Below are 24366 nucleotides of genomic sequence, written 5' to 3' on the forward strand. Positions count from 1 at the left end.
AGTTGCTGAGTCTCTTCAGAGCGAGTATTTCCCAGAATTGGGTGGCAGCTAATATCAGAGATAAATCGCTTCTTATCTCTTCCTGAAGGGAGGGAGTTTCTTGAAGGTGAGGGAAAATGGCGTAATTGGGAAGGGAAGTTGTATGCATGCCAAACGGCGTCTAGTAAAAGAATACTGGGATTCTTTGTTAAAGCCAGTAGCGTATTTAGAAAGAATGAACGGATAGAATGACGACCATCAGCAGGGAAATTGAGCCAATGGAACACAACTGCTGAACAGACGTCTGTTTTCAACAAACGTTGGCTTCCACGTATCCGTTGTGGACGTTCAACCGTCCACTGGAAAGTCCGAGGGGGGTTTATTTGAGGAAGGAAGTGGGAAGAATCGAAGTTGTATTTGGTTCCAGGTACCCCTTCTTGCACCGCAGTTTCAATAAGGCAAAGAAGTCCGTTCCACCATGACGTCGATGGATAATCCAGGCTAACATCAATAGACCTGCAAACCCATTCATGAAGACGATAATGAGTGAGCATGATGGTATGATGAAGCAGAAGTGCACTAGCATCGTGGACTCTGGAGTTAGTTTCCAATTGTGCGATTAGAGGCCAAGCGCCAGCTGCTAATCGCATAGTGCTAGTCTCCAGAGGAGCTTTTTCAATAGCTAAATGAAGTTTCTCAACTTGGAGAAATAGTTCATGCATACTGGGGCTGCGATCCAGAAGTAGACCTGCAATACCACCATCCAGGATGTCAATGACGTATAGAAGCGAGTCTATGGAAACTTGATTCAAGAACGGAATTTGAAAAGCTACGACAAGATTAGCTTTATTTTAGCCATTGTGCAATAACATACTGGGGTGATTGGAGTTTTTGTTTAGCAATTGCAATCCAGAGTTGCCTTGAGATAATGGTTCAGTGGTTAGGCAAATCTCAGTAAAGTTAACGTTACCGGCTGGATGATTTTCTGCAGAGGTACTGGCATTAATAGAATTATTATCCGCAGGAGAATCAAGATCTAGGGGACATATCAGGCTACAGATCCTAAATAAATGTAGTATGCTTGGTTTGGCCCACCTATTGCTACTGGTGAGGGTACTGGACTTGTTTATTAGAAAGGCATGACGAACGATACAATGGCGACTTACCATCAACAGAAACGGCGAAAGCTCTTTTACAGTACTTGTCAAACATAGGTCCTTTGCTAATAATAGATCAAGATTGCAGCATGAGAAGCATTAAGTTGAAGGAAACATACTCGATTTGTGACTCATGAATCCACTCCTCTTTGAGATAATTCTTCCATTTTACAAGATACTCATAACCGGCCTGCTATGGTCTTCGTTAACAAAATAAAATGATATACAAATGCATATTACCTTGGGTTTGGTACTCAAACGATGAGAAACAAAGCGTTCGACCTCAAAACATTCATCCTCCACCTCTGAGGAAGGGTCCTCTAAAATGAAGAAATTGTTTTATTATTGAAATGTGAGATCAAAAATACTTACCGTTTTCACTGAGGCTTTGTCGTTTTCGTTTCTTCATATTGTTCATCTGCTTGACAGGATCGAAGTTGAGTACTTGTGGAGCCTGGTGGGCCGCACCGATGATTTCAACTGATTTGGAATCGATGATGAGCCGCGATAAATAAATGAGATCAATACCACGTACAAGCACTGGTCCGGTGCACATTCTTACTTTTCCTTCCTTTTCTTGACTTTGCGAGAGCCTTCTTATGAGATGCCTTTTGTGCAGCAAGAATGACCTTTCTGGTTTTTGGTGGCAGCGCAATATGTCGTGGTAAAGGTATTGCTACAAAGCAATAAGACGTTTGAGTAGTATATGTTCAGAATATGTGCTTACCAATCGGAGAAAGTTTATAGCTGCGAGAAGCAGACGGAATGATTTGTTTTCGTTTATTGCAGTGCTCTATCCATTGAAGATGTGCTTTCTGACGGTGGTTAAGGAGCTGTGGATCTAGAAACGGCAAACCATGAAGATATACTTAAATGCATATGGCGCTTGACCTACCAACGTCTACCGATGGCTCGCTCCAAGGTGAACTATCTGGAGCAAGCAGCCATGGGCGGGCCCAATATTTGATCATGTTTTCCGGGTCTTGGATATACCAGTCTTGACGATATCGTTCAAAGTTGCCACACATTCCGGGGCATATACGTTTCTGGTGATACAAAGTGTGTAAAAAGAAAGACCGGGCCAAAAAGTCAATTCTGGCTTGAGGAGGCACAATAAGAGCACCATCATCAATGAAGTTTATTTCATTTGCAGAGGTTAAGGTGCCATCAACCAGAGCGCTACGGCGCATGTAAGCTCAAGAGATAGACCATATATTTGAAAGATTATACTCAGGGGGTTCATAGTCCAATTTTGAGTCTGAGTCCGAGTCAAAACTGTGACGAATCGTCAATACTATATGATATGGATAACCCAAACATACCTTTTGCTGGCCCTAGCAGTCACATCGCGCATCTCTGGGGTTAGTTGCATCGGGATACCATTTGAGTCAACGGATATATTCATGCTGACCCGACCATCCAGAAGGGCAGCCTGAGGATATAACACAACCACCCAGCGATATGCCCAGGGTGGGATCTCTACACCAGTCGGTGCCAACGGAGGTGTACCGCCATGCAGTCGGAGACCAGTAAATGTCACCATGGTTGGTCCATTCAGCTCAACAAATACCCCAAACTCAACAAGATGGAAACGTCCTCCCTCCCAACCATCATCGGTGGGAATGTCCGGGTTAGAGATAATCTGTGTATAACTGCCCTCGGAGTCCCACTGGTCAAAATGAATGCCACCAAAGAATAACATTTCTTCAATGCAGCCTACGTCTATAGCCATATCATTGGAGGCAGCGAATTTGGAGCGATCCATCAACTTACCAGTTTCTTCTGATTTAGGCCGCGCAATATTTGTTTGTACGCCCGTGAAACAGACGTTGTCATCAGTTCCAACACGTGGAACATTGTGAAGTTCACAAGTCTGTTCGAGAATCTTGTATTCTTGGGGAAGTATTTGCTTGAAGATATCCACACCAGCACGAACACATCTCTGGATGCAAAATTATATCAGTTGGAAATGTAAAACAAAGATCACGAACAGTGACTATATTCTGACGGATTTGCAAGTGCTCCTTTTCCTTCTGGGATATCTCTCCACGCACTTTGCCTCCTACAGATGGTCCAGCTAGATTTCGAGGTTTTTGATGACCAAAGCCAACACTGAAGCAGCTCCCCTCTCCTCCCACCGGAACGGCTCGGTTTCCACACTCTTCAAATTTTGTACTTCCAGTACGAGTCCTTTCATCGCGGCTACCTAATGTTTCGTCCCGTAGTTGATCAAGTATTTTAGATAGATCGGAGTGCTTTCCACTAGAATAAACCAATAAGCGGCGCACAACGATGGACAAAATTTGCGCACGGTTGGTAAGCATACGCTTCGAAAGAATCGTCTTTATCGTCTCCCGCCCCATGAATATCGCGGAAAAATAGGATATCTCCCGATACAAGTTTTCCCCACCCTAGCATAATAATCAGTTCCGGACTATTAGATACCACAAACGACGCACCTAACGCCGGAATCGTAGCACTCCGACCTCCTGGAATTTTGACATTCTCTTTCACATAGTGGAAATAGAACTTGTTGTAAGCCCGGTCGTTGATTGGCCATGGGATCACTAGGATACGGTTGATCTCTGGTCGAAGCTCTTCTGGAATGCGTGAGTGAAAGGGGACCTCGAAGATGGCTGGAAGATATCGGTCCCTGGTCTCTGAGAATGCCAGTTTTTTTCCATCCTTCACAAAGTCAGTCGGAACGGTGAAAGGCTCCGGCTGCGTTGGAAGGATACTGGGAGTGCGAGGAGAGGAAGCTGATTTTGGTGATTTTTTGGTTGATTTTTGAGATACAAATACGCCTGTTTTGTCCTTGAGCCAAGCAACGGCCGCCCGAGCAGCCTTTCCCGTAGGTTTTGACCTTCCCATGATAACGAGTGGAGGACTGGTGGTAGCGTTACGGTACCAAAGATGGTTGTTGAGAGGAGGGAGGCCGCGGCAATTCCGGCAATATTTCCGTTCAACTTCGGAATTTTCCGCTCCATTGGCTAAAGAGCGCTAGCCTATCGAGCGGAAAATTCCGAGATTAGACGCGTGCTACCCAAAAGACGTCATCATCGCCTTCTCCTCCCTCATCTTCCTCCCCTCTTCCTTTGAAACCACCTCGAGCTCCAACGCGCGACCACGATTTTAGGTCTTCGCATATTCCTCCAGCTCCTTTTGATACAGGAACCCTTGAATGTTTTACCCACACTTGACTTGGACGCGACGATAACAATTTTCCACCGCTATAGAAGACGCGATTTACCGCGTAGGATTATGGAGGAGGATCTAGGATTGTCGATGAAGGCGACGAGGAAAGAAAGGCTGATGCTGATGCTTTGGACGGCAACGAAGAAAGCAACGGATGTGTTTATTCCGATGCAGAAGATATTCGCGCCAACGACCTTTCCTAGGGTACAAAGAAATCAAAACGCGATGATATGGATCTGGATCCCGACTCGAACGTCGTCAGGTCGACTTCGAAGTTATCCCTACATCCACCAAATAGTCCTATCAAAAACCCTGTGAACGCTCTTACTCCCAATCCAAATACGAAACATACCCTTATTCCAGTTTCCAACCGCAACTCTTTTGCTTCCGGTTCAGCTTCTGCTAGTGGATTTTTCGGCAGTCTGCGCGGGCTGTTCACACGAAATGCGAAGGGTGGCAAGGACGGCAAGAAAGCGATAGGTGGTATCTTCCACGATGAAGGGTATAAAGAGGAAGACCGGAGCGTCGTATCTTCCCCTCCATTCTTTCCCTCTTCTTCTTCTACTCCCGCGATGCCAACGGCGTAAAGCATACGAGGATGAATGATGAGTGAGGCTCATACGCCTAGTACTCGTTCCACAAATTCTACCTCGACAATTATACGTACGCCTACATCTCCTTCAAGAACTTCATGTGTTGGGACGACGACGGACGCTGGGAATGGGAAGAAACTCAAGAAATCGCCGGGCGTTGGACCAGGTTCTGGTCCTCGAGGACGTACTCCCTCCAACAATGTACCTCCTGCTGAACTTGCACAACGTAGAAGAAGCGCGAGTGGGGATTATGGGGAACTTAGTGTACGGAGTCGAAATGTGCCGAGACCGAGGTCGAGAGCAGAGGAGTGGGTCGAAGGGCAGGGACCACACGAGCAGCACCAACGTGAAGCGTCAGCAATGGAGACGAAGGAGGAGGAAAACTCTGCGCTCACAAAAAAGACCAGTGCGAAGCGGCGAAAATCGGATAAGCGGAGATCGTTGCCGGTTTCTTCAGCAACATCATCATCGCCTTCTCCTCCCTCATCTTCCTCACCTCTTCCTTCGAAACCACCTCGAGCTCCACCAGCAGGTGACGCGCCAAAAAAATCGATGTCGGTTTCTGTATTGAGAACCTCGTCTATCCGAAACGCCACTAGTGCACCTACTAGTTCGTCGATGTCAACGTCGACGACAACTACAAAACAGACAAAAAATCAGTCCTCGAATACGAAATCCGATCGGAGATCTAGTGCGCCGCCTGTAGGCGGTAGTACCAATGGCCATGGAAGACCTGCAGAACCGAGCGGTGGTACTAGCTTGATGTCCATCGTGGAAGACGTGGCGAAGGTGAACAGAGAGGGATGGGGCAAAGTAGAGAAAGAGAAAGAAAATATAGGAGCGGGTTCTGGTCTGGGTATTGGGCTGCGAGTTCGAGAAGAGGAAGAAGAAGGCGCGAATATGTCATTCTCGAAGAGGAAACAGCCGACAAGTATCGCGTTGGAGGATGTCAGAGCGCCCAGAGGTATTGATCTCGAGGATTTGAAGGAACAGATGGAGAGGGAGAGGGCAGAGAAGCTAGAAAAACGGGGTCATGTTCTATCTCAATGTAAGAAGAGATATCTTTCGCTCTTTTCTGCGTTGATTTTGACTAATTCCACAGATACGGAGAAAGCTCCATCTACAGGTAGACCTCATTCTGGTAGTGCTTTAGCTGCGATATCTAGACGACCCACACGCAGTGTACGTGATACGTCTCATTTGGATCTTGGACCGACGACGCCTGCGTTAGCACCTCTGGCTGACATCCCGGTCGTCAATAACACCCAAACCCGAATACCAGGAAACGCCCAGAATGAACACATGCGGTATAACCCTGGACAGGTGGTGCTACCTCTACAAAGTGCGTTGAAGAATTCCAGTCAAACACCGTCACCGATGTTACCGCAGTCGCACTTGCAGCCGCCTCCTCAATCTCAACAAACTTCACCCAAAGGATCTCAGATGGGCTCCAGCATGTCTACGGCAAGTTCCTAAGGAGCTAGCATTGAACTTCCTCGTCAACACAACCCGCAGCATCAATCTCCAAGAACAGCATCTTCGCTTGCAGTACCTACAATTACATCTAAGAGAGATGTGAAGGGAAAAGGCCAAGAAATGATTGATGGGTTTACTGATTCCGGCGCTATCGCCATTATTGGATCTACTGGAGCTGATTCTATCCCTTCCCCACCTCCTTCGAATCTTTCTACTGGAACTTCATCGCCTCCTCGTCCTATCTCGTATTCTCTCCCTACCTGAGTCTTGCTCCCCCTGCTCTCGACCCTCCTTGGTCCATTCCACCTATTCCTCCCAACTCTCCACCACGACTTGTCTATCCAGATCAACAGCCGTTACGTTCAAAGAGGTGTTCGAGTGGTTCAGGTTCTAGCTCGGATTCTTCGGGCTCAGACTCGTCGTATGCGGTGTCGATATCGTCGTATGAGACTGGGAGGGAGGTGTTTGATGATCTCGAGGATGGGGATGGGTAGGTTTCGGAGTCTTTGGAGAATACAAGGCTGTATGTGGTCGAAGATGGTAGCAATGAAATGGAGACGGAGATAGGTCATGCAATAAATTGTGTCCATTGGCTGAAATCTCTCCATGATCAGGCGCGCTAAATTGTTCCAATTTGACGCTGCTTCGTCCGAGTGGAAAGAAAGAGGTACTGGAGATGTTCGTCTTCTAGTACACAAAGAGACGAAGAAGGTTTGACTTGTAATGAGACGTGTAATGAGATGCGACAAAACTTAGAAGGTCTGCACAAATTACTCCGGTGCGTGACTTTTTTTCGTGTATCGAAGAGGGTTGTCATTTCCATTGATTAACCTAGTTTCTGCCGACATGCGTCTGCAACCCAACATTGGATCCGATCCATCATGGGTTTGGAAGGTTGCTGCTGAGTACTCTGAAACCCCACCGACGTCGGAGACGCTTGCTATCTGATTTGCTAACTCAGAAAGTTGGTAGGCGGGGTTCTGGATCTTATCTCGACGTCTTACAGAATTTAAAATGCTCCTGAATTTAAGAAAGAGTTCGAAGCTACTCAGAAGACAAATGCTGCTCTAAGAGGTGGTGCCCCTGCAGAAGCATCTTTGATTGAAGAGAAGGAGGATAAAGATGTAAAGAAGGAAGAAAAGAAGTAGACCATTCGAATTCTGGATCCCGTATTTCCCGTTATTGAACTTGTCTCCATGATGGAAATCCACCTCTCGCATATTCTCTAATATAACAGTCCAGTATTTCAGGTACGCCTTCTACAGTAATCCTGGAATGCACTACATTCATAGGCTGTTTGCGTACCTTACAACTAGCACTTTTCATATGCAGTTTCTTCTGAAGCCCACGCTTCCCAGAACGTTACAGGGGACTTGTAACAGGTAAAACTGCTGTACTTGCCAACCATAACGTAGAATCAAATTCAGAATGCCAATCTTGAAATGGACTTGTGGCGGGCATGGCCCAATCGCTCGCGCTTAGTTTGATATCAGCACCAACAGCAGGACATGGAAGGATAGACGACCAAGGCGAAGTATGACACATTTCATTAACGTTGTATATACATAAGGAGCGTTCAATGATTACTGGTTGAGTACCAGGAAAGTCAAATCGGTAAGGCATAGGGAGTATTTGTTTGTAGAGATCATCGTTGTATGGGTATAAATTACTTCTGAGGTTAACGAGTCTTTAGAAAAGAATGTGGATTGCAGGAGTATGAACTGCTGGGGGAGACAATTGCTGGTAAATGTGTGAATACGAACTACTGGAGGAGACGATTGCTAGTAAATGAGGGTAAATGGGTAAATACGGACTGCTGGAGGAGATGATCGCTGGTAAACAAGGGTAAGCACATGAATACAAGAGGGTAAGCGCGTGAATACGAACTGCTGGAGGAGACGATTGCTGGTAAACGAGGGTAAATGTGTGGATACGAACTGCTGGAGGAGACGATTGCTGGTAAATGAGGGTAAATGCGTGGATACGAACTGCTGGTAAACGAGGGTAAGCGCATGAATATGAACTGCTGGAGGAGACGATTGCTGGTAAATGAGGGTAAATGCGTGGATACGAACTGCTGGAGGAGACGATTGCTGGTAAACGAGGGTAAATGCGTGGATACGAACTGCTGGAGGAGACGATTGCTGGTAAATGAGGGTAAATGCGTGGATACGAACTGCTGGTAAACGAGGGTAAGTGCACGAATACGAACTGCTGGAGGAGACGATTGCTGGTAAATGAGGGTAAACGTGTGGATACGAACTGCTGGAGGAGACGATTGCTGGTAAATGAGGGTAAATGCGTGGATACGAACTGCTGGAGGAGAAGATTGCTGGTAAATGAGGGTAAATGCGTGGATAAGAACTGCTGGAGGAGACAATTGCTGGTAAATGAGGGTAAATGTGTGGATATGAACTACTTCTGGATGAGATTACGATTGATTTCATGGCGGTGAGTGGATAAGTGATCCTGTCGCAGCAAAGCCGCCTCACGTTCCTTTTCGTCGTCTGCATTGGAATCGAGTCTGCTGTGAGTTCTAACGAAACCAGGATCATGCCAAATGTAGCACATCCGCATCCATGTCCTAAAAGCTTCAGTGTCTACTTGACAAAACTAAGCAACTAAAACCGACATAGCCGATAGAACACTCACTCTGAGACTTCGTCAAGCTCCATTTCTTTCTTAAAGTCGCCTCCTCCGCCCATTGGAATAAGGTCCTTTTCTTCTGGTACCCACGAATTTCCCATCCCAATTTGTTTACCAGTAGGTCTGCAAACGATTGTGGGCCGTCTTTGAATGTAACCTTCTGGCTCTCTAGGCCTCCATTTCTATCATAACCTAAGGCAACTATGAAATTTGATGTTGCAGTCCAATTGTTGAGCATATTCAGGAAGGAAACCCCTCTTCCTTGACGGCGCTGATATTTGACAGACTCTAAAATGAAACCTAACTGATGGCAAGCAGCGGCAACATCAGCAAAGGCGCCGTCTGGAACAAGATCCCCATCGTTCGCTGAGTGGTCATCTGTCACAGGCGAAGCGCCATCAGAAAGATGATCGATACCAATATTGTCTGGACCGGCATGTAGCATTGAGGGTGCACCGAGCACCGGTGAAGGAAAGCGGGGTGGAGAAGTTTGCGAACATGGCAATGAAGACTCGGAAGTAGCATCTGGACTAGGGCGAGGTGGGATTGAATATGGATTTACTCGTTTCCGATGTCTGGGGCTGCAATATCTCAGACTCGGAGTTATGTAGCTTGGTAAAAGAGGGTGGATTGGAAGACCATGGATAGAATTGACCAGAATGAGAACGAAGTGATGATTAGGATGGTCCATTGGTTGAAAGGCTGCACGGGTATCGGATGTAAGGAAGTCGTTCACAGAACGATCACTTGGTTTTAAGGCAAATAGCTCTGTCTCCACTGTAGATGGGGTATTAAATGAAGCGTTTATCATTGATTCGAATAGTGGTCCAAGCATGCGAAAGCCTTTGGTACAATTCAGAGGGATACTTCGAAGTTCAGGCGACATTGTGGTAGCAAGGTAGGTTTCAAACTCGCTGTCTTGAAATGCAGAGCGATAATGAGCAGGAATATATGTAGTAGAACCGAGTATAAGCCAATTCTGTAGGACTTGAATGACGCTGGATCTTGCTAAGGTAATCACTCCATTCCGATGGAAAAGAGAGGACGGCAACACGCTAATGTTGTAGATGGAATACAGCTCTTCTACAGAGCTGAAGATATTTCTCACCATCCCCAGATGCAAAGAAATTTCTGAAATTCTCGAAGTGAGTTGCAGAGCAATGGAGGCGGTTTGAAATCACTAACTAGGGACTTGCATGGAAGAAGATTGGTCAAGAAAGTAGGACGGTTCTGAAGTCAATCCAGACGTCTCCCAAGAAAAATAGGCAGACAAGTCCTGCCCCTCCATTAGGACTGAGTACAGAGAGAAGGAAGGAGAATCCGATTCAAAACCAACGCCAATGCTCACATGATTGTATCGGCCAATTCGGATTGTAAATTTCCAAAATCTTAGACCGATGAAATAGCTAGAGTATGGAAAATCAACATTCTTAGAGCCACACCGGGTCTGCTGCTTCTCGTTTATGAATTTTCTCTCAAGCTAAGAAAATACAGAACGTCCGGTTCAATTCTGTACTAAGCTACTTATGTCGTAAATTTACGCTTTGACCAGTTAGGTAACAAATATCTTACAGCATCCAACCAATCTCAGTGCAAACTCCGTGCAATGCGCCAGTGTAAACTTCTTTTGCTTTTCTTGCTTAGCATTTCAGTACTTCTCAGTATATCCAAGGATGCCTTATGTGATGCAACAAATACTACGACTCCTGTGAATGAAGTTGTCAATGAACTTCGTACAAATTATCGCCAGTTTGAGTCAGCAGTGACAACCGCCTACACACAGGATGCCGATACCTTTCTTCTCCAACGTCTAGGAGATGATATTGAAACATTTGCTTCCATAGTCGATACTGTAAGTCCTTTTGTTCATTTCATAAACAATGCATCAACCCCAATTTTCGATAGCAAGAGAGTATTTTCAATGAAAATTCAGAGTGGCAGATGCTTCGGACGAACCTTCAAGCCATGCTTGCTGATGTACGGACCATGTATAGCCGTCAGCTTGACAACTCGCATCTAGGTCGAGTCGCACTGATACACCATGATCATAGTGGTGGACAAGGGCGTCCTCGCATCATAATCAACAGAGAATTTCTGGAGTGGGCATATACTCAACGCACTACAAGCGGGATAGCCGAATATCTTGGAGTTGCTCGTCAAACTGTACGACAAGCTTTGTTGGATTATGGGATTGCGCAGCCTGGCATTAATCCATTTCCACCAAGTGAAGTTCATTCAGAGCACACCGACTCAGAGAATGATCCAGTCCTCGACCAGGATGGAATGCTACCACAAGAGTTGCCTGACGATGTGCGGGATGCAGCTGCCTTGATTGCTTCCTCCTCCTCTTCCTCTAGTTACCTTTCAAACTTGTCAGACGAAGATTTAGATAGGGTGGTGAAAGCATTGCGTTCACATTATGCGAGGGCTGGAATCCGTATGCTTCAAGGAATGTTGCGCCGTCTCGGTCACATTGTACCTTATGAGCGTGTTCGACTATCTCTTATCCGAATCGATCCTATACATCGAGTATTTGACCGTATCCGTATACGGCGGCGTCAATATGAAGTGCCAGGCCCCAACTCGTTGTGGCACCATGATGGGCACCATCGTAAGTGTTTATATAGCTCTTTTTGTAGTTGACCAATGGCTCTTGTTCACAGGACTTATACGATGGGGTATAGTTATTCATGGCTTCATTGATGGATATTCACGTTTGATAACTGGCATGAGAGCTCATGATAATAACCGATCACCTACGGTCCTTTCTCTTTTTCTATCTGCTGCTGAAAGATATGGAATCCCTTCGCGTGTTCGAGGCGATCATGGTGTTGAGAATATATGGGTAGCTGCTTTTATGGAGCATGTTCGAGGCACTGGACGGGGTTCCTACATTTGGGGACGGTGAGACAAAATTTTTCTTTTTGTTCTCTAGGCTTACTTTCTTTTCAGTTCAGTTCATAACGTCAGAATTGAGCGTTTATGGGTTGATGTATCACATTATGTCTCCCAGCATTGGCATGATGCCTTTACAGCCCTTGAAGTTCACCACGACCTTGACGTTCAAAATATTAACCATATTTGGCTCATTCACCACCTTTTTCTTCGCCAAATCAATGATTCTCTTGCGTTCTGGGCCGAGTCCTGGAATAGCCATCGGGTCCGCGAGAATAATGGTCCAAGTCGCTCTCCAGAAGATAGATTTGGCTTTGATATGTTTGTTCAAGGCTTCCGAGGTGAGGCATTGGATCAGTTTGCAATGTCGGATGAAGAGCTAGAGGTTTTTGGGATTGATTGGGAGGGTTTGGAGGATGAAGTCTTGTTGCGTTCACTTCGCAAGAATTATGCTCATGAAGATGGTACGAGCACATGGCTGGGACGACATGGACCACCTCCTAATTTGAACGAGGTCGTTGTTGACCCTCCTTCCGACTTGTTGACGTCTGAGCAGCTAGATGCGCTTAACATGGCTCTAAGACATATCCCTCGAGGTTCAGAACTTGGACAAATTGTAGATCTATGGACTAATGCTTTGGCATATGTACGGACCATATATCCAGGTTATTTCTAGATAAATCAAACTACATTTTCATGCATGTCACATCTTGGATCAAACGTACGGGGCTCAAAATAATGAAATCAATAGTGCACAAATAAGTATTCTACACAACACAAAATGATAAACAATAAGTACAAATAGTTCAGAAAATGACATCAATAGATGCTGGAACTAATCATTCATATCCCACCGAAGATGTGATTACATGGCAGGTACAAAAGTTGGTAGTGCATGGTGGCAAGCTCAACCCTTCTTAGTCATATGGGGCTTTGAAGAAGAATATTGTATTTGTCAAACATAAATCTCATTTTGAACCAATCGATGAAGGAAATTTTGACCTCAATTGTAGTCAGCTACAAATGAAAGCTCACTTATTTGTGAAAGTGGAAAGTCAAAACGGAGAATCCAGTGCAAGTCATAAGTCAAAGTTTGATTTGGAGTCCAAGTGATATTATTTGTCGAAATATACCTCCATATCGAAGCTTCATCACCTTCCCCATCATGACCCACAATAGCCCACAATCCAGTGGGAACCCAGTTAATCCATCACTCGCGGAACCGGTACTTGCCATCTTTGTTCGCAAGATTGAGCTTGGGCGTTGAAGTTCGAAACTTTGAAATGTCTACATGCTATCGAGAGAAGGAGATGTGAGCGACTCTGACAGTTTGATGGAGTTACGATGGGAGAGCAGTCGAGGATCTGTATCCGCTACGCAGTGCAGAGGCCGATCTGGTGTAATGTCCTCAATCAGAAACACTACTTGGATCAGCTTGGATCGAAGGAAAAGGCTTACCAATTGTATCAATTCGGATACTTATGTATAGCCGATGAATATGGACGTGCGAGCATCGAGACTACACTGGCTGGACCACAGCGAAGCAGATGGCGTGGGTTGTCGGCAATTGACGGGTATGAGGCTCACACCGATACAAGTCCGGTCGTCATGGTCTGTCAAACCCGGCCTGCGCAGCAATTTTTAATTCTGCAGATATATTGTCTGTGCTCCGTGGAGTTCAAGTAAATATTCGACATCTGTTCTTTCGGATTCTTCCGCTTCCTCTTTGTTCGCTGTCGCTTTGGTCCGAGAGTTGAATCTGACTTTGTCTTCATTACTTTGGACATCGCTAAATTGGCGGAAATGTTATCCAACGTTACATCAATTATGATTTTGATCCATGCCTTACCGGTCCTCACAACGCCTCACAATTCATTGTGGGGTCAGTACATCATTGCAAAAGATCGACAATGCGTAATAGGATTATCACAATACTCATCAAGGTTTACAACAATATGTATGCCTAGATTATTACCGTCACCTCTTTGTATCAGTATGTATATACATGATGAGATATACAAGCTCATAGATTGCCTTCCACCATACAGCATATCTACTCTGTCGGACTAGTAGGAGAACAACAATTCTAGATAAGCTAATCTGACCCATATCATTGCTGCCAGTTATCTAGTAGGTTAGTTCCATTCACGTCAACATCGATAACAACTAATCCGAGTCCGAGTCATGGCCTGGAACTCAACTCAAGCTCGACTTCAACTCCAGCCCCCGACTCATTGCCCGGCGGTAATTCATCTGATTGATATATTGTGGAGATGAACCATATGATCGCTATGTAGCAACCCTGAAGTCAATTGGAAATATGTGGAGCAACAGGTATATAAAGCGAACCTCAAACGAACCCTTCTTTATTCCCAACTCCCACCACCTGACAAAAATCATAAATTTAACCCTCCACTAGCAGCAACCCGTGCGACACGCTTGGGAGCACTCGGGGCATTGCTTTGCTCCACCCACTCGCTCCCTTCACTTGTGCAACAGAGAGAAAGCAAGCTCAACCATTGCTTATGTATGTGACTATCCATGTGAGTAGTCATCTCGGGTTTCCGTCTCTAAACTCATGACAATTCTTCAGTTTGATATTATTCCTACACTATATACACGTACAATGACGACAATTATCAAGACTAATGGAACTTGTTATTGACTTTTTGAGGTACCTATTGACGAAGAGACGGAAGAGCTGCTCAAGTGATGAGCTGAGTGTGTATTCAAGTTTTTTCCAAGTCGTTGTTTTCCTATCTCGTGTTTGTCATAGTCATATTTCACGGGCACGAGCTCTGCTGCCAACAGCCGTGGCACCGAAATAGTCTATTGTTGTCACATGCGTAGTCATGTACCGTAACTATGTAGTAAATGATTATCTATTTTCCCCAACCTGCTCTGTGTTTGTCCGTACATTAATCAGTTTGAGATCAGAATACCTATCTCCCCAATCACATTTCTGATTGTATTATCTGCATACTTGATGCATGATACATGCGATTGTAGGCCACTGCACCACCGTGCATGGCAAAAACTCGGCTCCTTCCTTGTGGGTTATTAAATATTAATTGAATATTATGGAATCAAAAAACAGGGGCGCCTTTCAGGCGCCGACATTGATTTTCTGAGAAAAGCAGAATAAAAGTAAATTTACTTACATATGGAGTAACAGGGAGTAACCGAATGAGACGAGAAAAAGTAATCGTGACAGAGGGTGACAGTCCCGTGATATCCCGTGCCGGTCACATTTAAATGAATGTATTCCAACAGAATGTGACTGAGTACCATATATGGAGAAACTCCTTCCAAGTAAGCAAAGCGAAATAGCATGACGCGACCTACATAAGGACGAGTCTTCCGTAAACTACAGCCTCGTAATTGACATGGGATTGCTTGTTCATTACATGGAGGTCAGGAGAATATGAATATATCACAATCCATACAGGATATCATAATAACATTGTGATCTGACTTTGAGAGTTATGAAAAGTGGTGGTGCAATGTAATGCGCCAAATACTATTGCGGGGTAGTCGCGATATCACACTATGATTACAACACCCTTATCCCTTACAATAGGTTACATCTGCCCATAATATTTCCGCTTATTTAGCGATGGAAGTAGATGATTTGGGATTTGAAAGAGAGGACGCTGGATCATCACCTTAGGAACGATGTCACTGCAGAATGAGATATAGCAACGCCGTGACGAAGATGTACGCAGTGCATAGGAACATGATAGTGAGGAGATCTCAAAGAGATACAGGGGAGAGGCTACATAGGAAGAGGAGAAAGTATAAACACTTGTGCGACTCCAAGCTTGCCGTTGCGACTCGAGATCTTACCGACGGCTGTAATCGACGAAATGAGATCACTTCAGGGAAGATACGCTGGTCGACGGACCAGCGAGAAATACTGCGGCTCGACACTTCTTCCATCTCCCGACGCTCACAATCGCCTAATATCGTGCACCCTTATGGCCTGTCCGGATCCAAGGTCCATACATCCCCATCACCGAACGCCACCCAATTCAACCCAGTCCTCATATGTACGCAACCTTTGTTTAGTCCACATTCACGGCGTAGTATCGGATAGTACTTTTTGAAGATATTGTATGTGGACGGAGAAGGATGTGCCCACTGACGAGGTTGCCAACAACGCAGATTTGATTCTGTTTTGAGTTCTATCGTTCTATCTTTACCCACTTGCTTTCCCAGTAGCCTTGTCAAATCAGAAGAAGGATGAAACACCCATAAGTGAAGCAGAGAAGAATTATTCATGTGGTTTTATCAGTACCACGTGACATTCACCTGAACTGGTCATGATCAGAAGTTTGCACGAAGTTTTTATCAGTTTGATCGTTCAAGCGCTCAAAGACGAACGTTATTTTCTTGACATCATTGCGTCAGGATGATATTAAGCACATTTATTGCCGGGGTCAACCAAGTATGCTTCTTGGGCCAACCTTGGATCGTTCTGCTGTGATCAGTTAGTCGCCGCACAGTCAAGTGCTTCGTACATGCACCAAATCTAGAGTATTATCGATGTAGGCGAAGACAAACCTATACATGACATGCAAGCCACACAGACACAGTGAAGCTGAACGAAGGCTTGAGTTGCAGAATTCAAAACTTGGAAGGAAAAGCTGCACGTGAAAATCATAAAGAGGCAAGTATGTATGTTTATATATTTACACTGAAAGTTAAGGGAAGTGCGATTAGTTATCAGAAGGTGAAATCAAAAAACAAAATACAGAAACTCGAAATACTTGATGATATGAAGTGAGAAGGGTATGGGCGACATTATACAGTATGTAAGTATTTGTAGTTTGTGTTTAACGCAAGTCAAGTGGTCGATCCAAAAAGTCCATAGTATCATTAGTGCCTATTTTAGAGACCAAGTCCGACGCTGGGTTTTGCCCTCAAAGATCAAAGAGGACGGTTCCCGGTCTAGTTAGTATCGTTGATTAGGAGGGATCCAGTATGCATTATTCAAGAATTCTGTTTGAAGCCGAGGAGTTTGTCGTGGTACGCCCGAACGGCAGGAGAACCAGGCATGTAGTCGCGTGCATTTTCCACCTCCTGCACTTCTTCGACGAAACTATTCATATGTGACACTAAAGTAGGAGGCCGATGGAACATTATCTGATGTAGAAAAATTAGCCACATAGATCATGAATATAATCAAACTCTTACCGAGCTGATAGGTCTCGTATAGTCGACGTAATCAACCAAACTTTCCGATGATGCCCCCCCTCCCGCTCTTTCCGTACTCTCCGATGACCTTGATTCCAGCAAGGCAGGGTTAAGCAACCCATCGGGATGATACGAGTCTATTGACTCTCCAGGAGACGCTACAGGCGTTATCGGCGGGAGAACCGGAGGTCCGGACGAGAATGCAAGGTCTGTCAAAGTCCCGGTGAACTTGGGCCGTATAGGTGGGTTTAGGAGGGAAGACGGTCGTGAAGGAAGGTCAAAGTCGGTGAAAGGGGTATGAGAGGTATATGGATCAAAGAAGGGTTCGGGATCTACCGCAATACCTGCTGAGCCTGGAGTGGAATTGCCTCCTCCGCGTAGCCTATTAGGCTCCCCGGAGTTGACACCAGGATCAAACAGTTTCGGAGACGACAGAGGCGAAAAGATTAGAGACGAGGAAGCGCCAAACTGAGAGAGGGGTCTATACTTCGATAGCGTATCAGGTGAGATCAGGCTGAAGTGCGATTCAGATTCCGGATCTGCGAAGGGGTCTGGAGTTGATATGTCTGCTTGCACCCATCCATGGTAAGCTTCGCTAGCCTGGCTGACTGCCCTCGTAGTGTTTGATTCAGCTTCTTCAAATGATATTAAATGCTTTACTGGGCTAGCGATTTGTTCTTTTTCATCGTCTGCTTGATGACGTGGCAAGACCGAGGATGACCTTGACGGGTCATCATTGCCCACTGCTGCATAACTATGAACAGCAGCCATGATACTGCCATAATCCTCCCTTTGCACCACAGGTAAAGTCACCGGACCTTGATACTGTCCATTATAAAACTGCTCATCCTCATCCTCTCTTTCATCTTCTACTACCTCCGAAACCAGGGGAGGCTGCCATTCCTGAGCAGTCAACGGGCGGGAAGTAAGGCTTGGCGAACGCCCTTGAATAAGCACACGGCCAGAACATTCTGTATGATTAGTGTCTGGAGATCTAGTGCGTCTAAGAACACGCCGTCTGCGGTTCCGTATTGCATAGAAGAGGACTAAGATACCACCGACAACGATGAGGACGCCAGCGACAATGACTCCGATGATAGCAGCTTTGTTTCGCAGAATTCTATTGTACATCAAAACAACTTAAAGTGAGCACGTTGAAATGCAAATAAAGTACGCACGGATTCGGTTCAATCTTTCCGGTAGGTAATGGAGTGATGACAGTCACGGTCCCAGTGTGTGTAGGTATAGTCGTCAATTGGCCATTAGGCAGGGTTGAAGTAGTCAACTCTGTGGTCAACTCCGTCAATGTCTCCATTCTGGACGCAGTACTGGCACTAGGCGTTGCAGTCATCACTGCTTCAACAACTTTGCTTGTCGGTGCAATAGTAAAAGCAGAGGAAGCGGCGTTTGTCACCACTGAAGTGGTTATAGTTGTATCAAGACCGGTAATGATCAATACAGATATTGATGGAGAACTTTCAGTTACAGAACTGGGGGTTGTACTGTTGAAGGGATTAGACGACATTATACACCAAATAGAGGTGCCCTTACAGTGGATCGCTTGAAAACTGTGGAGTAGTCACCGTGGAAGTAGAAATGGAGGTGCCATCTGTAGACATAGTCTCAGAGATTGCAGAAAAGGTCGTTTTGAAATTCGAAGAAGTCGACTGCGATATTGTAGATATGGAAGAGATCGCGGATGGAGACGAAGTCGAAAGGGAAGTCGTCGAAAAAGTTGGGATAGTACCCCCATTAGATGATGATAGTAAAGATATAGTACTTGATATTTCAGAAATAGTATCAGTGGATGTAGAGTCCAAACTTGTGCTCGAAGTGATGGAAACTGAAGATTCTGACGGGGGTGTAGCCATGGACGTAGACGACACGGAAGTAATGTCGTTAGTCCCGGTGTTGTCTGAAGAAGAGTTCGGTGTGATAGTCTCGGAAGAAGAGGAAGAAACAGTCTCGGTTGACATGTTAGATACCGCAGGGAGTGTCGAAGAAGATACAACTGAGGGGTTGTACGTAGGAGATGAGGTGAAGGAAATTGTTGCTGTAGTGTCTGCGACAGAAGTGGGAGAGGGTTGTGAAATTGTAGGTGACCCCGATAAAGCATTCCCCGTAGTTGTAGAATTCATAGATGTCGATGTCTCTGTTTGCGTTGACGTTGACGTTATTGACGAAAGGCTTCCAGTAGAAGAACTCCCTGACTCGGAGGTTGTCGCCGGTGTGGTTGTTGGCGACAGAGAGTTCGATGTGACATTCTCCGAAGAGGAAGAGGATGTAGTGTCCGCGGGTTCTGTCGGGAGAGATGCACCTGTAAGAGTGGACGCCGTATCTGTGACGGAGGTGGTAGAGGGAAGTAATATTGAAGACCCCGTAACTGGAACTGACGTTGACGGAGGATTTCCAGTGTCTGTGTCGGATGATGTTGGAGAGGAGATCGGAACTCCCGTGGCTTGAGATCCGTTGGAAGCAGATGATTCCGTACTGGTCACTGTCTGCGTTGGAATGGCTGTTGTTATTGACGAGAAATTTCCGGTAGAAGGACTCCCTGGCTTGGAAGTTGTCGCTGACATGGTCACCGACGGACGTCCCGATGTGACTGTCTCTGCAGAAGATGTACCGTCCGCAGGTTCTGTCGAAGAAGATACACCAGGAGAAGTGGATACAGGCGTGGTGGATGTATTTGTATTATCTGTGACGGAGATGGGAGAGGGCTGTGAAATTGAAGATGTTGTAACTACGGTTGAGGTCGATGGAGCATTGCCAGTAGTGTCTGGAGATGAGGTGGATGAAGGAGTAAAAGGCCCCGTGGCGGAAGAACCAGTAGAAACAGAGGGTCCCGCGCCAGTACTCTCTATCTCCGTCGCTGTGTTTATCGGAAACGAACTATCAGTAAAACTCCACGGCTCTGCTGACGAGATAGTTGCAGTGCTCGTGCTAGAGCTTCCTTTGGTTGACTGCTCCAAGGTGCTACTAGGGGGGAGGGCCGAAGTCGGATATGTGGTGGTTTCGGTGCCAGGTAGAGATTCTGAAGAGTTGCTGGTCGATGAGGTAGTAGTAATTGTGGCAGAGGATGGACGGCTTTCCGTCGGGACAACACTGGAACTGGATATGAAGGGAGTTGTACTAGTTTCAAATGTGTATGCGGACGAGTGAGCTATTGAAGTATTGGTGGAATAGAGGGATGAGGAAGCATTACTTGGACCACTGATCTTGACTTCATGAGGTCAGAAAAACGATTTGTACAAAGTAACTCACCCACTCATGAATTGTCGTTTCCTTGTGGGTGTGTTAGACGGAAGGCTGAACTCAACATGGGAGTTGAAAACACAAAAAATCGTTAGTGTGTGAAGAAAATATAGCTTCTGCATGGAGCCCCCTGCAGGAATTTTGAATTATGGAGCGTCAGCGGTGTTGGAGTCTTCCACATGTTCGGGGATAGCGTTCCGTTGATAGTGATGACATGTTCAGTTGGTCATTTGAAAATTCCATGTAAGGAGAACTAGCTTTGACCCTCGAAGTCGCGATATTGCGGTGCGTTCCCTCTGGTGGGTGTATGAGGACATATAGGAAATTCCAGAACGATGGATGAACGAACTTGAACACCGATGAAAGGAAATTGGAATGTTTGATTTCAATATGATGGGGTCGGCCTATGACGAGGACGAAAGATAATACGTGTGATAAACGAGTGATGGGAGGTGATGGGTGTAGATATGGGAACCAATGAACCTGGATGAAGGCAGAGTTGAGGCGGGGTCCATTCAATGCTTTTTTTTGCTCCAACAGAGTTATGGCATTCGTATTGCTCAAACTCCCCTGCATGTATTTCCTGTACAAAAACGAGAGCTATGGCGTATGACGAGGATATTGGAATTGGAGAATCCCTTACCCGGACAGTCGATTCCTACGTTGGATTCACATACCAAATCGGCCGAAAAGAAGGGACTGAAAGGACCTCGGATAACATGAAAAAATGAACGATGAAATTCCGTTGGAACGAAATATATACACGTTCATACTGTAAATACATACGACTCGAGGTGTTAGGTTCTTAGCCAGGCAGTCTTTGCGATCTTCTTCTGTTTTTTTTGTTCCTTGAACCTTTCCTATGTGGAAAACTGATTCAGGAAATATAGGCTCAAGATCATGTACAAATTACATACCAAGTCCTTCTTACTTGGCCTCTTCCTCTTCTTTTCATTCCCTCCTGCCTCCGCCTCCGCTTCCTGTTCATGGGCTCTCTGCTTCTCCCAAGCATTCACATCAAAGTAAAACTCGCTCATCCTCTTCGCCCTTTCATACTCTGATAAATGAGATGGATCTCTACCGTCCAGGCGAGTGAACTGGCCTGTACGAGCGTTGAATTTTGCCGCAGCACCATACGCGCCTGAACTCGAGCCCGGAATCGGTCCAGCGAGCGATGGATCGAGATGAGCAAGGGATGGATCAATGCCCTGAGCGATAGCGGCTGCTTGCAGAGCATTGTACGATGACAATGCTGCACCGTCAAAGGCTTCCTCGACAGGAGCAACAGCAGGAGATGAGGAATTTGTTGGGTTTTCGAGTGCTGGATTCGGCGTTGTTGAATCCGGAGCTGTCACGAGGGGATTCTCCCAAGTTGTCTCGTTCGTTTCTGCATTGAAGAAGTAGTAGGCATTATACTGTGGCGAGTATATGGCCTGCCATGGCGTAGAAGAGGCTGCAGATCCTGGGATAGCAGAGCCAGATGCATTAAACTCTATACTTTCGGCGTCCTTCTCAGACGGCTTTTCAGTGATTTCCTGAGCAGTAGTTGAATTTTCTTCAGTGTCTTTGGGAAAAGAATTAGAAGAAATATCTTTAACGCTCCCTTCCGAGTCCAGCTTTTCTTTCGACGGCCCAGAACTTGGCGATGTTGAGGTAGAAGAAGACACCGAGGACATGGTGGTTGTTGTCACAATCAGACCCTGAGTCAAAGACTATGCATTAACGGCCCGGGGCTTAGAGGCCCCGAAAAATCATGAACGAAAGCGTAAAATACAGGGGATTATAAGCGAGATACTCGAAAGCGTAGTCTATGTAAAGTTCTTCGCCTGTAAACCTGACGATGGTGTGCCTTCCCGAAACCCAAATGGCCCCACGTTGATTTTTTGAGCACCAAGCATATATCAACTACGCTGGCGTCGTGATCCTTTTATGTATAACCTATCCCACCCATCTACCAATAAACACACATATTCCCAGACTCGACTTCCTGAAATTTTGAAAGAGTAAATCGAAAGAGAGAATTTCGGAGGTAAAGATTATGACGAACGAGGTGTGTTAATCACGAAGCGAATATACCGATGATTCTGAACATAGGTACACCTTGGCCCTCTTCGCCCATGAGTTGACATTCAACGAAATGGTTACCACGGGAGACGTAATGGTCGATCATGAACAGTCTAAAGACCACGCTCAGAATTACACAACCGTTGCAGATAGGAACACTTACTTCGGTTGAGGTTCGCCAACATCTGCGGCATTTTCCAAAGTTTTGGCACCAGCAAAATTATCGTCAACCCAACACTGAATACTGCTACCCTCTCTGACGTCCTTCCTAGGTTCTAAAATGTAGTACACACCGATATCACCGGCACCAACAAGGATAGGAATTCTGATTTTGCTCGTTGGAAGAGAAGAGTACCAATAGTGAGCCTTAGTCTCAAGAGCAGCGCCACCAGCTGCGGAGGCACCGGTGGGGTGGTATGAGAACCAACCAGACCCAGAAAATAATGAAAGAGGGAGAGGGTTGACCAAGTCATTGGCGCTAACACAGTAGGGCGCTATTTCTTCGTAAGGGCGAGCATCGTTTGGTTTCGTATTCATACGACCAGGAGGGACATGCAACAACGGAACATGGGCCTTCGAGGTATCAGGCAGTTCAAGCTTAATCCTGTTACCATCGACATCAACATCCTCCTTCCCTTTTCCCATTCCAGGCTCCGGAACAACGCCTTTACGCGGTCCCATTCCTCCAAAGAGACCGTGGGCATTGTCTGCGGTGCCAGATTCAGAATGCCTTTGAGGCACGGCATCGTAAGATGACCCAGTAAGGACAGCCCAGGCAGTACATGTTTGAGACTGGAAATAAGCGATGAGAATGTCCGAAAGCAAATCATGACCTGAGGGATTGGCCAAGATAGGATCAATGTAGTATTTAGTGATAGAAGAGGGGTCGTTCATGTAATCCGAGAAAAGTGCTGATTTCGTGGATATATGGGGAACGTCGTAGAATTGGGCTACAACGTTATGCCAATGATCAGGACCAACAAAACCGTATGCATTGTGAATTTGAGGAGAAAAGTGCCCTAGCAAAAGGACAGCGGGCGCGTCTGGGCGAATGAGCAGGGATCGAATGAGCGTCTCAAAGTGTTCAGTGGTTTCCGCGTCACTGTGAGGTGATCAGCTATGAAGACAGGTAGCCTGAATACAAAAAAAAACTGACGGTGCGTCGTCTACGTCAAGTTCGACGATGATCAAATCTGTAACGTCCGGAATATGATGTGTACTGCAGTACGCAAAGTAAGCAGAGTTCGTTCGGCGAATTGCGCCATTGGTGAGTTCAGAAGCTGGATGAGGGAAAACGCTGTTCCACCACTGGAAGAATTTAGATGGATAGCATCTTGGGGATATAGGATCATCTCCGGCGCCATGACACGCAGATACTGCATAATGTGATTGAATCAGGAAAAAGAGGTACAACAACACTGGGCGTTACTCACCCGAACCTCCTAAGATACTGATGGTTACAGGCTGTCCAGCCAAAGCTCGACTCAACACTCTTTGAATTCGAGCGCTGCTTCCAAGATGTATGCGACTTTGCGAAAGCACAAGTGAGCCGTATTTTGCCCCAATTTCGTCCCCAGGACCGTAGGCGGGACAGAAATCGAAAGGATTGATTTGAGGCTCCGTGGTGTTAAGGTAATTCTTCGACTTCAAATTGGAGTTCGAATATGGATTAATATTCGAGGTGTGATTTGTCGATGGAAGAATGTAATGTGTACACCCGAGGATAAAGATAACCACGCCAACGACAACCCAGATTCGATTGGTGACGCCGAATGGGCGCTGTGGAAGGCGTGAAAATTTCTCACTGTCCGAGCCCATTCTGGAAGGAGCAGAAATATGAGCTTGAGTCTTCCCTCGCCTGTGCATCCGACGAGGAGATGGAGAAGGAAAGGGAGCGAAAGTCTGAGGAG

General features: G+C 45.9%; 9 protein-coding genes across 9 annotated transcripts; 4 read left to right on the plus strand and 5 right to left on the minus strand.

The window, feature by feature from the left end:
• Positions 1-697: 697 nt before the first annotated feature.
• On the minus strand, positions 698-4109 carry C8R40DRAFT_733516 (uncharacterized protein). Its single transcript, XM_046236029.1, has 17 exons — positions 3596-4109; positions 3448-3547; positions 3128-3398; positions 2910-3078; positions 2459-2852; positions 2367-2411; positions 2032-2315; positions 1864-1977; positions 1672-1812; positions 1509-1616; positions 1377-1441; positions 1256-1329; positions 1146-1201; positions 1075-1095; positions 954-1015; positions 854-898; positions 698-808 (listed from the first exon to the last, which is right to left on the minus strand). The coding sequence occupies exons 1-16, from the start codon at positions 4005-4007 to the stop codon at positions 875-877; spliced, it is 2340 nt and encodes a 779-aa protein (XP_046080559.1). The 5' UTR covers positions 4008-4109; the 3' UTR covers positions 698-808; positions 854-874.
• A 682-nt stretch (positions 4110-4791) lies between these two features.
• Positions 4792-6710, plus strand: C8R40DRAFT_733590 (uncharacterized protein). Its single transcript, XM_046236031.1, has 2 exons — positions 4792-5972; positions 6039-6710. The coding sequence occupies exons 1-2, from the start codon at positions 4934-4936 to the stop codon at positions 6398-6400; spliced, it is 1401 nt and encodes a 466-aa protein (XP_046080560.1). The 5' UTR covers positions 4792-4933; the 3' UTR covers positions 6401-6710.
• An 18-nt stretch (positions 6711-6728) lies between these two features.
• Positions 6729-7348, plus strand: C8R40DRAFT_1259280 (Ran binding domain-containing protein; the record flags this gene model as incomplete). Its single annotated transcript, XM_046233804.1, has 3 exons — positions 6729-7111; positions 7141-7195; positions 7236-7348. Exons 1-3 carry the CDS (start codon positions 7007-7009, stop codon positions 7346-7348), a joined length of 273 nt encoding a protein of 90 aa, XP_046080561.1. The 5' UTR covers positions 6729-7006.
• A 1287-nt stretch (positions 7349-8635) lies between these two features.
• C8R40DRAFT_1130367 (uncharacterized protein) lies at positions 8636-10494 on the minus strand. Its single transcript, XM_046229167.1, has 3 exons — positions 10232-10494; positions 9053-10177; positions 8636-9000 (listed from the first exon to the last, which is right to left on the minus strand). Exons 1-3 carry the CDS (start codon positions 10332-10334, stop codon positions 8816-8818), a joined length of 1413 nt encoding a protein of 470 aa, XP_046080562.1. The 5' UTR covers positions 10335-10494; the 3' UTR covers positions 8636-8815.
• A 158-nt stretch (positions 10495-10652) lies between these two features.
• C8R40DRAFT_1059353 (uncharacterized protein) lies at positions 10653-12617 on the plus strand (the record flags this gene model as incomplete). Its single annotated transcript, XM_046225258.1, has 4 exons — positions 10653-10898; positions 10952-11034; positions 11134-11661; positions 11999-12617. 4 exons carry the CDS (start codon positions 10653-10655, stop codon positions 12615-12617), a joined length of 1476 nt encoding a protein of 491 aa, XP_046080563.1.
• Positions 12618-16589: 3972 nt separating this feature from the next.
• Positions 16590-18488, minus strand: C8R40DRAFT_1268589 (uncharacterized protein; the record flags this gene model as incomplete). The annotated part of the gene is made up of 3 exons (XM_046234003.1): positions 16590-17086; positions 17138-18257; positions 18316-18488. 3 exons carry the CDS (start codon positions 18486-18488, stop codon positions 16934-16936), a joined length of 1446 nt encoding a protein of 481 aa, XP_046080564.1. The 3' UTR covers positions 16590-16933.
• A 245-nt stretch (positions 18489-18733) lies between these two features.
• On the plus strand, positions 18734-20299 carry C8R40DRAFT_1268590 (uncharacterized protein; the record flags this gene model as incomplete). The annotated part of the gene is made up of 2 exons (XM_046234004.1): positions 18734-19499; positions 19617-20299. 2 exons carry the CDS (start codon positions 18734-18736, stop codon positions 20297-20299), a joined length of 1449 nt encoding a protein of 482 aa, XP_046080565.1.
• An 890-nt stretch (positions 20300-21189) lies between these two features.
• On the minus strand, positions 21190-22068 carry C8R40DRAFT_1059302 (uncharacterized protein; the record flags this gene model as incomplete). The annotated part of the gene is made up of 2 exons (XM_046225255.1): positions 21190-21252; positions 21310-22068. 2 exons carry the CDS (start codon positions 22066-22068, stop codon positions 21190-21192), a joined length of 822 nt encoding a protein of 273 aa, XP_046080566.1.
• A 383-nt stretch (positions 22069-22451) lies between these two features.
• C8R40DRAFT_1059285 (uncharacterized protein) lies at positions 22452-24274 on the minus strand (the record flags this gene model as incomplete). Its single annotated transcript, XM_046225254.1, has 4 exons — positions 22452-22569; positions 22620-23558; positions 23613-23832; positions 23890-24274. 4 exons carry the CDS (start codon positions 24272-24274, stop codon positions 22452-22454), a joined length of 1662 nt encoding a protein of 553 aa, XP_046080567.1.
• Positions 24275-24366: the final 92 nt, after the last annotated feature.

The sequence above is a fragment of the Lentinula edodes genome (assembly GCF_021015755.1).
Source record: "Lentinula edodes strain Le(Bin) 0899 ss11 chromosome Unknown C8R40scaffold_54, whole genome shotgun sequence".
In the NCBI taxonomy this organism is placed as follows: domain Eukaryota; kingdom Fungi; phylum Basidiomycota; class Agaricomycetes; order Agaricales; family Omphalotaceae; genus Lentinula; species Lentinula edodes.

Coding starts and splice junctions, on each gene's coding strand:
- C8R40DRAFT_733516 (XM_046236029.1), bottom strand. CDS start 4,007: ATGGGAAGGTCAAAACCTACGGGAAAGGCTGCTCGGGCGGCCGTTGCT. Junction 2,316..2,366: donor TTGGACTATGAACCCCCTGA/GTATAATCTTTC, acceptor CATGCGCCGTAG/CGCTCTGGTTGATGGCACCT. Junction 1,442..1,508: donor ACAAAGCCTCAGTGAAAACG/GTAAGTATTTTT, acceptor ACCCTTCCTCAG/AGGTGGAGGATGAATGTTTT.
- C8R40DRAFT_1130367 (XM_046229167.1), bottom strand. CDS start 10,334: ATGGAGGGGCAGGACTTGTCTGCCTATTTTTCTTGGGAGACGTCTGGA. Junction 10,178..10,231: donor TTCTTCCATGCAAGTCCCTA/GTTAGTGATTTC, acceptor CGAGAATTTCAG/AAATTTCTTTGCATCTGGGG. Junction 9,001..9,052: donor GAGCTTGACGAAGTCTCAGA/GTGAGTGTTCTA, acceptor TTTGTCAAGTAG/ACACTGAAGCTTTTAGGACA.
- C8R40DRAFT_733590 (XM_046236031.1), top strand. CDS start 4,934: ATGATGAGTGAGGCTCATACGCCTAGTACTCGTTCCACAAATTCTACC. Junction 5,973..6,038: donor GGGTCATGTTCTATCTCAAT/GTAAGAAGAGAT, acceptor ATACGGAGAAAG/CTCCATCTACAGGTAGACCT.